The following is a 13711-nucleotide window of genomic DNA, read 5'->3' as shown; positions in this document are numbered from 1 at the left end:
TGGTCACGCACAGCAAACATTTTAATATAAAATATAAAATAACTTTTATAATATAAATAATTTTAAAGAATATTACAAACAGTATATTCTGGAATTAATGATAACATGTTACGATAACTGTTATCTAAAATTACATCTAATCTACAATCTAAATGTTATTCAAGAACTTATTTTTTTGTTCTTGAAAAAAGGTCTACTTTAAAAGAAACCTCTTTCTTAAAAACCACCCCTTTCTTTAAGTAGAGTTCCGGTTTATTAGTGCTATAGAGACGGTAACAGTTTTCATAATTAACATTAGATACATTAGATAAGATACATTAAAATAATATGGTAACATCAATTTGCAATATAAAGCAGCAAAACCTGTTTTGTACAGCTAAAAATAATTGTATGCAGATGAGACCAGAAGCCAGACCCATACAATTTACAAATGGCCACGATCGTTCTTACCGGAGGAAATAGGTCCATAAGAGGGTGGACATTTTGCATTCATTTGATTATATTTTATATATGATATTTCTGAAAACGTTAAAAAATTTCAAAGCTAAAAAAAAACTTATTGTTTTTTTATGCCTTTCATTTCGTATATATTCATAATTTCATGTTGCTCTCTTGTGTCTCAACAAACCACCCTTGCTCTTTTACAACAATCACACGCTGTTGTAAAGAGCGCATGCGCACTGATCATGTGTTCATGTGCAGTGTAAACCGGACCCGCTTTGAATAAAAAAGAAAAACTTCACGGGATGAAATGTATCTGGAGGAGATGGATATTTGAAAACGAGAGAAAACGAATAACAGCTCGTGAGGACGGCAGCAGGAGTGGCTTTTATTAGTAGCTTTATTGTTCGGTGGTGCGCGTCCTGTCATGCAGGAGTAAAGTAGCTGCGCGCTCCGTCCATGCGCGTCAACTGCATTTCTACCACTGGATTTGACGGGCTCCCATAACAACTACAACGCGCAGCTCATGACAGGAATGAGAGGAGACAGCGATCATGCCAATAAAGCCATTTGGGTCCTCCAACTTTTCTGCATCTCGCTCCTGACTTCATTTGGGAAAGGAGACGATGGGTCCTGCCACGGAGCATTTGATTTATACTTTGTGTTGGATCGGTGAGTTTGACAGCGTTAAGGTTGGCTGTGTATGTCTATATGTTTTATAGACTGTGTGTTTATGAAACGTACAAACACATGCCCACACCTCTCTTTCTCTCTCTCCTCTCTCTCGTTTTGTTTCTTCTGGCTGAAATATTATGAATGAAAATAACAGCTCCCGTGAGCTCAATAAGTCCTGGTATTTTTAGGTAGCCTACAGTTGTTTCTTTCTTTTTTTTTTCTACATAGCTCTCAGGAGCCCTTATATGGCCCTGTTTATCTTATAAAGCACTAATGTTCACCATCATTCTAGGTCAGGCAGTGTGTCTGACAACTGGATGGAGATCTATGGATTTGTGGAACAACTGACTAATCGTTTTGTAAGGTAAGAATCTATAAGTGAAAACTAACAAAATACAAAAGCTATTGAATGGGATAGAGTTTCGGCAGTGCCACCCTCGAAGTCTTGCCTGGTACAAACCACTTGTCTGAGTTTCAATCTCTTGCATATGTGTGCAACCAAAAATAAAGTTAATTTCAGATTACTATGTTTAACTTTAGATGTGTGTTTGGATTAGTGTGTGGTATGGTGACCTATTTAATGCAAGTTTGGGCACAATGGTCAACCTCAAATATCGTCTCGGTAGTAATTTACACCAATCACTGCACTACCATAAACTTGTATATCAGATTATTTCAGAAAACCTATGATTTTTCTTACCCACTCAAAGAGTAAATTTAATTTTACAATTCATAATGTTTCTACTTTCTATAGCCCGAAAATGAGGGTGTCCTTCATCGTCTTTTCCTCTAGTGCTGAAGTAATCTTGCCTCTCACTGGAGACAGGTATTGTTTGTTTAAATCCTACTGCATCTCAGATGGATAAAAGCATAAAGCTGAAACTATTTGCTTGGACGTTTAGGGCAGCTATTGATAATGGTCTGCAAAGTTTGAGCAAGATCAGACCTGCTGGTGATACCTACATGCATGAGGGGCTAAAAAAGGTAAGTAGCTGCTCATTGAAAGGATATATTGCATCTTTTTTCTTGTTCTATATGTATGTCAGTGATCATAACACATTTTTAGGTTTTAGAACAAATGACTTCCCAGGGAGCAAGAGCATCCAGCATCATCATTGCACTGACTGATGGGAAGCTGGAGGTCTTTCCACATGACCTTGCTGTGAAAGAGGTATAGGACCAAACTACAGAACTACAGAACAGTAACAACTATGTGTTCCCTTTTGTCATTACAGAAACAATTGTGACATGTCTTGGTTACAGTAGTGACAATTTTAGATACTTTTGGGCCATGGTTAGCTAACACAGTTCTGAACAATTATACACATATGAAAACAAAATGTTATTGTATAACCCTCAAAAACGTGTGCTTAATTGCAGAATTACATTCTTTAAAGTTACACAGATTTTTAGATTTTGAATACATTTACCTCAGAATGATGGTACCTATATGTGACCCTGGACCACAAAACCAGTCTTAAGTCGCTGGGGTATATTTGTAGCAATAGCCAAAAATACATTGTATGGGTCAAAATTATTGATTTTTCTTTTATGCCTTTTATGTAATTTTTGATTAGTAATATGCATTGTTAAGAACTTAATTTGGACAACTTTAAAGGTGATTTTCTCAGTATTTTGATTTATTTGCACCCTCAGATTCCAGATTTTCAAATAGACATATCGCGACCAAATATTATCCTATACTAACAAACCATACATCAATAGAAAGCTTATTTATTGAGCTTTCATATGATGTATATATCTCAGTTTTGTAAAATTTAACCTTATGACTGGTTTTGTGGTCCAGGGTCAGGCTTACTGGTATTTTAAATATTATTGTTGGTTTAAATAGATAATAAAAGGATCTTAGTAAACATCTAAGATTTTAATACTTTAATGCTTTTTAAATGTGTTTTTTTGTTTGTGGGACAGCAGTATAGAATAGCCCATATATAAAAAATTAATGTTGGATAACTTATGCATTTATTACATTGAAACTGTTATATTTTTGAATCTAAATAAAATTAGTATGTTGAGATATTTAATGTTATATTAGGTTTAATATTATAGGTTTATATTAGGGGTTGACCGATATGTGTTTTTTAGGGCCAATGCCGATTATTACAGATCAAGCAGATTGATTACTGATATTTTGTGATAGTCTGATGTAAAAATAAAAATGAATGTCAAAATTAAGTATAACAAGGGCTCTGACAAATATTTTCTTTAAATGCTTTTAAATTATTTTACCGGCAAATTTTCAAAATGGCCGATACCGATAATCATAAAAATGCTTAATATAATTTTTTATATTAATATTATGCATATTAATTGTGACCCTGGGATAATAATATGTTAATTGTGACCCTGACCGATATGTGTTTTTTAGGGCCAGTGCCGATTATTACAGATCAAGCAGAATGATAACCGATATTTTACCGATACACCATCTGGTCTTAAAATAAAAATGAATTTCAAAATTAAGAATAACAAGGGCTCTGACAAAAACTTTCTTTAAATGCTTTTAAATTATTTTATCGGCAAATTTTCAAAATGGCCACTACCGATAATCATAAAAATGCTTAATATAATTTTTTATATCAATATTATGCATATTAATTGTGACCCTGGACTACAAAACCAGTCTTAAGTACCACAGGTATATTTGTAGTAGTCAAAAATACATTGTACGGGTCAAAATTATTATTATCTTTTATGCCAAAAATTGGGATATTAAATAAAGATCATGTTCCGTGAAGATATTTTGTACATTTCCTTCCACAAATATCTCAAAACTTAAGTTTTGATAAGTAATATGCATTGCTAAGAACTTAATTTGGACAACTTTAAAGTCGATTTTCTCAATATTTTAAGTTTTTTGCACCCACAGATTCCAGATTTTCAAATAGTTGCGTCAGCCAGATATCATATCTTAACAAATACATCAATGGAAATCTTATTTTTAGCTTTCAGGTGATGTATAAATCTTAATTTAAAAAAAACCCTGACCCTTATGACTGGTTTTGTGGTCCAGGGTCACAATAATTAATAAAATATTTAATAAAGTGTTTAATGAGTTCCCAATTCGTGTTCTCAGGCTGATCAGGCGAGACAGTATGGTGCACGTGTATATTGTGTTGGAGTGAAGGATTTTGATGCGAACCAGGTAAGACTTTGAAGCAGAAAGATGGAACCTGCTGTAGCCTAAATATTAAATATTACATTTTTTATCTATTGGATAATAAAATGGACAGAAAATTCAATAGACATGCATTTAATATTGTATCTAGATACTGCAATATCATATAAACGTGGGAGTGGACTCTTTTGACTTGGATTATTAAGCAGTTTTCTTCAGAAAATGTAAAAAATCTAGTTTATAACATTTTGTCTGAATCTAGTTCAACAGATGTTGATGTATCGCTGTCATAGGAATGTTGTTGTCATGACGAGATTGTTTTTCTCATGTCCATTAGTAGCAGTATTAGTGTAACAGAGGGATCCTTTATATTGACGTTGGTGGATGAGTTGTCCGGGCAGGATGCTGAAAGTAATCACATTCTGCAGAGCACGTATCCGGCCCATTTTACATTAGCAAGAGATTGATTCTAGCTTGGGAAATGGTGGCAAGATTGCTTCAAGAATTGGCAGCTACAGCGATGTGAGATTCTGAAAAGAGAACTAATTTCTGACATGATATGCCAGTTTTAATATGTTTTCATAGCTTAAAGATATTGCAGACAGCAAAGATCAAGTGTTTCCTGTTGTGGATGGATTCCAAGCGCTCAAAAACATCGTAAATTCGGTGAGGTTTAGCACACACAAAGACTGCTTTTCCTGAGGTTTATATGCTGCCTTCTAATTGACTGTGTATTTGTGTTGACAGATTTTAAAGAAATCCTGCATAGAGATTTTTAACCTTGAGCCCTCCAGCATTTGCGTGAATGGTATGTCTAAGGCCGCATTTACTTTACATGGTTCAAGTGACCCAATTCCAATGTTTTTTTCCCATGGATTGTGATATTCATTGAAATAAACCAGATATGAATCAGATACATGCATGTGCATCTGGCATGTAAGCAGATTGTATATTTTAGGGTTGCCAGGTCTCCGATACAAAATGCAACTGCTATTCAAAACGACCCCAAAACAAGCATAATCGTGTTTTACCACTGGGTTTCTCTCTTCACCCTTTAAATTGTGCAAACTGAAATGAAATTTCCCAATGGAAACGCATACATTTCACAAAAATTTTAAAAAGTTTTTTTTGCTTGCATTAGTTGCTTTTTAAGGCAATTCGAAAATGGAACATTTTGGAAAACTGCAATGAAAACTGAGTTTTTTCTTCACATTTACAGGTCACCTGGTGTGCATAAAAGTCACATTACCATTCTTTAATATACTATAACCTCCAAGAAACACCTCATATATGTGGCCAGTCTCAAGTATAAGGGGCTTTCCTTGTCATTAATGCTTGGATAACTGCTTATCATTGGAAATATTTTTAAATTTCAATCTAAATTTGCCCAATTTAAAGGATAATAGAAACAAAGCTACACTCTTAAAAATAAAGGTTCTTTATTGGCATTTATGGTTCAATGAAGAACCTTTAGAATGTGCTTCAAAATTCTTTAAGGACCTGTTCACTGAAAGGTACTTTGGGGAACCAAAAATGATTCTTCTATGGAATCACTGCAAAAACACTCTTTTGGAACTTTTATTTTGTAGAGTGTAGTGGAGACTGACATTGACTCTTTTCTGGGCAGTGTTGACAAGTCTGCGGTTTTCCTGCAGTAATGGCCTATTTTTACACTGTTGCCATTGGTTGTTTGTTAGTTTCCATGTTAAAGCGATCTTCTCATCCCCCCAGAAGCGGATTTTCGAGGGAGATAAAAGCGAGACATAGATAAAACCTTATGTTAGTTTTGGGCTAGTTTTGTTTAGCAGTTGGGCTGAGTTTGTTTCTGTTGCCAGGTTAATGTCTAACTTTGGTTGTTTCACAAAGCGCATATAGCATAAAGTCACATTTCACAGACTTGGCAACCCCTTTTTCCTGGTAAATGTCTAACTTGGGTTGTTTCGCCAACCATATAGCATAAAGGCAGAAATACTCATTTTTCGAATTGCCTGAAAAACAACTTCATGTAAGCGTATATGAGAGTTTTTGTAAAATTGACTTGTGTCCATTGGAAGTATTTTGAATTCACAATTCAGTTTTCATAATTTGAAGGGTAATTGAAACTTAAATTGATCTTCTACTCCTACCAGAAGGTGATTTTTGAGGGAGAGCACCCCTGACGTAGAAAAAAACCCGACGTTAGTTTTTACTAGTTTTGATTAGCAGTTGGGCTGGGTTTGTTTCATAGACCTGGCAACCCTGCTTCCAGGTCAGTGTCTAACTTGGGTTGTTTCGCCAAGTGTATGGCGATTCGTGCATCGCCAAGTTTTACGATTTTTTTTTCTTTTTTTGAATTGCCTGAAAACCCATTTGAACCAAGCATAAAATCTTTTTTGCAATATATGGGAGTTTCCAGTGGACATTTTTTCAATTTGAAATTTCAATTAGCGCAATTTGAAGGGTAATGGAAATGCAGCTAGTGGTGACCGACATTAACTTTTTTCTGGGCTGTGTTGCCAAGTCTGCAGGTTTCCTGCAGTAATGGCCTACTTGTACACTGTTGCCATGGGTTATTTGTTAGTTTGCATGTTAAATTTATCTTTTTCTCCTTAGAAGGGGATTTTCAAGGGAGAGGTCCCCCGACGTAGAAAAAACCCTGGTTTTGTTTAGTAGACTTGGCAACTGCTTTTTCCTGGTCAATATGGGTTGTATTGCCAGACATATAGCATAAAGGCAGATATGCAGTTTTGCGAAAATATTCCTTTTTTCAAATTGCCTGAAAGACCACCTCATGTGAGCGTATACAGGAGTTTTTGCAAAATGTACTTGTTTCCATTGGGAGTATTTTGAATTCACAATTTCAGTTTTCATAATTTGAAGGGTAATGGAAATTTAAAGTGATCTCCTCCCCCCAGAAGGTGATTTTTGAGGGAGAGGACCTTGACGTAGAAATAAACCCTACGTTAGTTTTGGGCTAGTTTTGATTCGAAACTGGGCTGGATTTGTTTCACAGACCACAGTGTATTTTTAATTCGCAATTTCAATTTGTGCAATTTAAAGGGTCATGGAAACGCAGCTGGTGGCGACTGACGTCGACTCTTTTTTGGGTCGTGTTGCCAAGTCTGCTGTTTTCCTGTAATGGCTTACTTTTACAATATTGCCGTAGGTTGTTTTTTAGTTTTTTGAAGGGGAGGACCCCTAACGTAGGAGAAAACCCTATGGTTTTGGGATACTTTTGATTAGCAATTGGGATAGGTTTTTTCCGCAGACCTGGCAACCCAGTTTCCAGTTCAATGTCTAACTTGGGTTGTTTTCGCCAAGCGTATAGCATAAAAGTAGATATCAAATATGGGTCACTTTTAAAAGATGTAAACTGATTGTCAAAAAATTGGATAGAGTCAACAAATTGAAATTGGGCATTACCTGATTTTATCCTTTTGAACCTTGTCTAATTTCAGTGTAAACACTGTGTTTCAGAAACTTTCAACATTGTTTTGCGAGGAAGGGGATTCAAACAAGGAAGAACCTCAGAGGGTGTGGTCTGCACATTATCTGTCAATCAGCAGGATCCTTACAGTAAACCATTCAATGCACACCTTCTATTATAAAACATAACCAGATGCTGTATCCACAAAGATAGGCCTTACAAAACAAGCCATATAATTCACCTCCCCAATTCAAAAAATGAATAAGTGCCACAGTAAGCCACAATGTTATTATTTTTTTGCAAGCAAGAGAGATCCTAAACTCTACATGGCCTCGAGAGGCTCTTGCTCTTTTTAGCTGATGGGAAGGTTCATGCAGCCACATCCTTAAATAAGGCCTCTGTGTTTCAGCCTGTATTTGGCATTTTACAACAATCTCATGCTGCTCTCTCTTCCTTCTAGACGAGAAGCCGAGTGCAGTGAAGGATAATTACGTGTTGTGTCCAGCTCCAGTGTTGACTGAGGTTGGACAGTAAGTGGCATTGGACCAGTTCCTATGAGAGAACAGTGGGTTTCCATTCAGAGCCACAGCTGTTACAAGCCGTCATGCAAAAAGAACGAGTTCATCTTCTTTTCCCGGGGGTTTTTATCTTGGTTTCTGTTTATAGCTTAGCTAATAGACAACTGATAAGGAGCAGGCTCGGTGCAGGGCTCAAACAAAGCAGCATGTGTGACGGCAGAGCATTTTTGTTTGCCGTGGTGCGCTGCCTTAAAGAGACATGCCAAATGAGGCACTGTTTGTTTTTCGTCATGGCTAAGTTTGAACAGATGAAAGAGACTGTTCAAGAGACATTCATCTTGTTGTTTTAAAAACAATACTTTACCGCAATACAGCACTGTTGGTCTCATGAACTGTGCTCTGCCTCTGGCATTTAATCATGTACTAACGGACTTTCCCTCTTTCAACAGCTCCCTCGAAGTGCTCATTAGTCTGAATAATGGCCAGTCTTTCATTTCAAGTCCAATCACAATATATGCCACCACATGTGTAAGTACACAATACTTATTTTTTTTAAACAAACGAACTTTAATAATACATAAATTTGCCAAAAAACTAAATAAAATAACTTTAAATACTAAAATTACTTAATAATAAAATTACAAAAATACATGAAATCAAAAACTTAAAAAAGCGCATAACAAAATAACTAAAACTTAAAATTAAATTAAAATTATTAATAAAACGTTTACTGAAATATTACAAAAATAAAAAATACTATATATATATATATATATATATATCATGTATCGTGTTTTTGTAAAGAAGGCTTTTCTGCTCACTAAAATCACAGCAAAATAATTCAAATAAAATGAAAATGATGAATAAAAAAGTTACAAAAGATTACTCAAATATTACAAAAATACAATAATATTATATACATACATTTGTTTTGTTTTTTAGTAATTAATAACAATTTTATATAATAATGTTTTTTAAAAGAAGGCTTTACTGTTCACCAAGGCTGCATTTATTAGTAAAAAATAAATAAATAAATATATATATATATATATATATATATATATATACACACACACACACACATATATATATATATAATATATATATAGTATTTTTATAATATTTGAGTAATTAATTTATTAATTAAAAAAATAGTAATTCAATTATATATAATGCTTTTGAAAAGAAGGCTGTTATGCTCACTTAAAAGTGCATAACAAAATAACTAAAACTTTAAATAAAATTAAAATGATAAATGAAAATAAAAGGTTTTTTGTTTACTCAAATATTACAAAAATAATATATATATATATATATATATATATATATATATATATATATATATATATATATATATTAGGGCTGTCAAAATTAACGCGTTAATAGCGCGTTAACGCAAATTCATTTTAACGGCACTAATTTTATTAACGCGCGATTAACGCAGCGCGCATTTCTGTTTGACCCACTACCTAGCCCATAGTTAAAGAAATGGATGCAGTGCTGCCAACCTAGCGAAAAGTGTCTAGCAACAATACATAAACACATAATTGGACAAACCCAATATAGTTTCTGAGGCTCTTCGGTTTTGCTGAACGTGCATGAGGTCTCCCAATGCGCGCGCACTTCCCTCTCTTCATATCTGCGTCTGTTCTGTTCAGCGAGCGGCAGAGGAGCAGCGCTTTCAGTTAAAACTAGGGCCGGGACTCGATTAAAAAAAATTAATCTAATTAATCAGAGGCTTTGTAATTAATTAATCGAAATTAATCGCATTTTAATCGCATATAAATATTTGACCTGAGAACAGTGAGAAGTAAGTTTTTTCATATGGATTTTTAGTATACCATTGAGTAATGACTGAATACATAAACTTAAGCAAAATATTGTTTATTTTTGTTCAACCAAGTCCAACAGACCAGTGCAATATTGCCATTAAGTGTAGCAATAGGATACAGTGTTTCCCCTAGGTTTCCATACTTTTTTTCTCGGTACTTTACCCTACTTTGTGTAATAACGTTTATTTAACATAAAACATTTATTTCAGTGAAAAAATAAATCCAAAACTCTCTATTTTAACATTTTGAACAATAGGGCTTTACAATCTTTTGCTATTTTTTTTTTTTAAAGAAATTCTTGTGTTTTAATTTTTCTCATAATCAAATGAAAGCATAAACATTTATTTATTTTTAATCAAATGAAAAATAAACCTTTTAAATTTTTGGCAAACAAACAAGAAGTTTGCTGTTAAAATCAATAAATAATAATAATTTAACATTTAAATAATAATCGTAGTATTTTTTTTCTACAATTAAGTGGTTAATCTTGTTGTTATATTTATTTTTTATCATATATATTGTTTTTTGTCAATTATTTAAATAGGAATATTGTTCTGTTTCATGTTAAACCGTACTTTTATTTTGACAGGTTGCCGTGAAGTTTCTGTGTGTAAAGTATGATATGATGCTAGTTTTCTCAAATGAAACGGTAAAAGTGACACTGACAGTAGCTTTGGAGATTGAGTCTATCTGTTCATTTGAGATGCAAATGCCAAAAATTAACGGGAGCATCACGCCTGCAGTAAAAAAAAAAAACGCGTCTCTGCCATTCTAACATACAGAGGCAAACAGTACATGCAGGATTCATATTAAAACGGTCTTTTTGTATTTCAGTTTTAACAGACACTAGTCCATATCGCGATTTGAATTAAGTGACAGACCAACTTTTGATTTATCAATAAAAAAATCGACGAATTTACGTGGTATTCCGTGCTATAGTAAATTCGTTTTTTATGAATGGAGTCCGCGATCCAGTCCGTGTTTTCTTGGAGGAGACATTGTAAACGCGCCCTCCTAAGATAATGGTAGAGGAAACACTGGGATATTTAGAAATATACTAGCCTAGATTTCAGAAATTCAGGTACCCTATAGGTAGGTAGACCTTCTGTAAAAGCATTGAGGTGATACTTGAGGCTCGATGTGCTGCGGTGATATGCGCATAAACGCTAGTTGGTGCTCCAGTATAATCGGTCCACTGAAACTCATCCAGTGAGAAACGTTCCGCGGTGCAAAATTAAGTGCGATTAAAATGCGTTAAAAAAATTTTACGCGTTATTTTTGTGTAATTAATTAATCTTAATTAACGCGTTAAAGTCCCGGCCCTAGTTAAAACAGATGTTATGTTCATTCCAGTGCTTGAAGTGGGCCGGTACGCAGGTACTTCTGTATTTTATCCTTTTGCGTACACCGGCACTTCTGCCATATTTAATGAATGCAAGCGGAGTCGGGCTACGTTAGGATTGGTGCTGTGGGGTTGATGCGTAAAGCCACATACGAGTATGCACGCGAAAACGGTGTATTAAATGCACGTCAAACACATGCATATCATATGCACGCCAAAGTTAATTTCAGCTTATTAATAGCACGCCAAATAGAAACAGAAAGTCGTGCTAGTGCGCATTTTCATGAGACCAGGCTCTCCAATCAGTACATTATAACCAAAACAATACATTAAAACATAAAAGAAGCAGGTTTTTGGGATCACATAACTTTAAATGGCTAAACTCCTAAAAAGTCAAAGGATCCTGAAGGCATTCTAACAGGAAGTTAAAAACAACGATAATAATGCAGGGAATAGTGACTTATGTCCAGATGCCGGTAAATGATTCTTTTCAGTGATTGAATCATGATCATAATTCAGGTTATTATTTCATATTACTTTGGTTGACTGATAACAGAAATATTAAATCAAAACAATGGAAACAGTTTTGTTGAGAACTTGGCTGCATCAAATTACAGTATGTGGGCACCGAGAGTCAAAGAAATGTAATAATAAATGTAGATTTTGCATGTTCAGAAGAAGTGAGCTGCCCTGTCCTGCAAATAATGTAAACAGGCTTGTGTAAGTAAATTGCTCAGTGCAAAGAAAGAGAAGTAATGGGAACCTGGCGTTTCTATGTTCTTTTTTTCATGTGTCTAATAGACATGAACAAGTTATTTGAAAAACATCTATGACATTTGAAACAAGTAAGTCTAGTCAAGTATGGTTTCACTGATAATAAACACATATTTGCTTAAAGCATCCATATTTGTCCATGCCAATGTTGATTAGAGTATTAAAAACTTTAAAAAGTGTTAATTTAAGGTATATTTAGAACAGATAAAAAGGTGTGATTAATCGCGAGTTAACTCAAGACAACCATGCGAATAATCGCGATTAAAAATTTTAATCGACTGACAGCCCTAATATATATATATATATATATATATATATATATATATAGTTTTAGCTTCAATTTTTTTCAGCATACATTACTCCAGGCTGCATTTATTTGATCCAAAATATAGCAAAAACAGTAATAGTGTAAAATATGTTTACAATTTTAAATAACTCTTTTCTATTTAAATACATTTTAAAATGTAATTTATTCCTGTGATGTAAAGCTAATTGTTTTAGTTTCAATTTTTTTCAGCATACATTACTCCAGTCTTCAGTGTCACATGATCCTAATATGATTTGCTGCTCAATGTTGAAAACAGTTTTTCAGAATGTTTTGATAAATAGAAAGTTGATTTGATTTTGAATAAAACATAATTTTTTTTCATTCATCATAGTCTGATGGGCTACTGATAGTCATTATCATCATTGTGCTACTGGTGTTGTTGGGTTTACTTGTGCTCTGGTGGTTCTGGCCTCTCTGCTGCACTGTGGTAAGCACTACAGATACACATCTCATATTATCTTCCACAAACATTTATATTAATGAGAACTTACTATTTATAAGGACTGTTTTTCTCCTCCTATAACAGGTAATCAGAGATCCTCCCCCATCTCGCCCTCCGCCTCCACGCCCAGTACCTGTAGGTTTAGTATATTTAGGCTTGAAATAAATTAGAATTTGTAGAACTGCCCATTTCTTGAAATGCTTGGTATATGTCTTACAGGAACCTGAGGAGGACCCTCTGCCGAAGAAGAAATGGCCTACAGTGGATGCGTCTTACTATGGCGGCCGAGGGCCTGGTGGCATCACACGCATGGAGGTAACTCAACAATCCAATGCGATCTAAAAGAATAGAAAACAAACATTACATAGACATATGCTCAAGCTTAAAGGATAACTGTTGCCAAAATGCAACCTGGGCTGTTTTTTTTTTTTACTGTAAACGAGACAAACTTATATCTAAAAGCATAACTACGACAAACGAGCCGTTTTTGAGATTGACCGTGATTTAGTTTTGTGGTCAAGTGGCCGGTGAATGGGAGTACTAGGGGCATAAATTTGAGCGCATCAAAATCGATATTTTTACAACACTAAGAAGGCTCGACACACCATGAAACTTTGCTCGAAGTATCGCCCATCCTGAGAACATTGTTTGTGTACACACAGTTTACTAAAAAGAAAGGTTTTGAACAACTCACTTTCACTGTTTGAGTTTCCGCTCACGGCCGTCTTGCCAGTCTAGAGGTGTCGATCTCCGAGTGCGAGGATGATAGCTAAGCATATTACCATATAAATGCACGGCTAATTCATTGTTTTGT

At 34.6% G+C, this 13711-nt stretch overlaps 1 protein-coding gene across 1 annotated transcript; it reads left to right on the top strand.

The window, feature by feature from the left end:
* Positions 1–673: 673 nt before the first annotated feature.
* antxr2b (ANTXR cell adhesion molecule 2b) lies at positions 674–13252 on the top strand. The gene is made up of 14 exons (XM_073832996.1): positions 674–1113; positions 1409–1480; positions 1871–1942; positions 2019–2100; positions 2183–2287; positions 4214–4282; positions 4841–4921; positions 5003–5063; positions 7712–7810; positions 8122–8191; positions 8629–8707; positions 12787–12882; positions 12982–13032; positions 13117–13252. Exons 1-14 carry the CDS (start codon positions 968–970, stop codon positions 13237–13239), a joined length of 1206 nt encoding a protein of 401 aa, XP_073689097.1. The 5' UTR covers positions 674–967; the 3' UTR covers positions 13240–13252.
* The last annotated feature ends 459 nt before the right edge of the window (positions 13253–13711 follow it).

This window comes from Garra rufa, unplaced genomic scaffold (assembly GCF_049309525.1).
Source record: "Garra rufa unplaced genomic scaffold, GarRuf1.0 hap1_unplaced_512, whole genome shotgun sequence".
Lineage (NCBI taxonomy): Eukaryota > Metazoa > Chordata > Actinopteri > Cypriniformes > Cyprinidae > Garra > Garra rufa.
The sequence above is the reverse complement of the archived record's forward strand: the minus strand, read 5'-3'. Positions and strand labels throughout refer to the sequence as shown.

Coding starts and splice junctions, on each gene's coding strand:
- antxr2b (XM_073832996.1), top strand. CDS start 968: ATGACAGGAATGAGAGGAGACAGCGATCATGCCAATAAAGCCATTTGG. Junction 7,811..8,121: donor CAATCAGCAGGATCCTTACA/GTAAACCATTCA, acceptor TCTTCCTTCTAG/ACGAGAAGCCGAGTGCAGTG. Junction 13,033..13,116: donor CGCCTCCACGCCCAGTACCT/GTAGGTTTAGTA, acceptor TATGTCTTACAG/GAACCTGAGGAGGACCCTCT.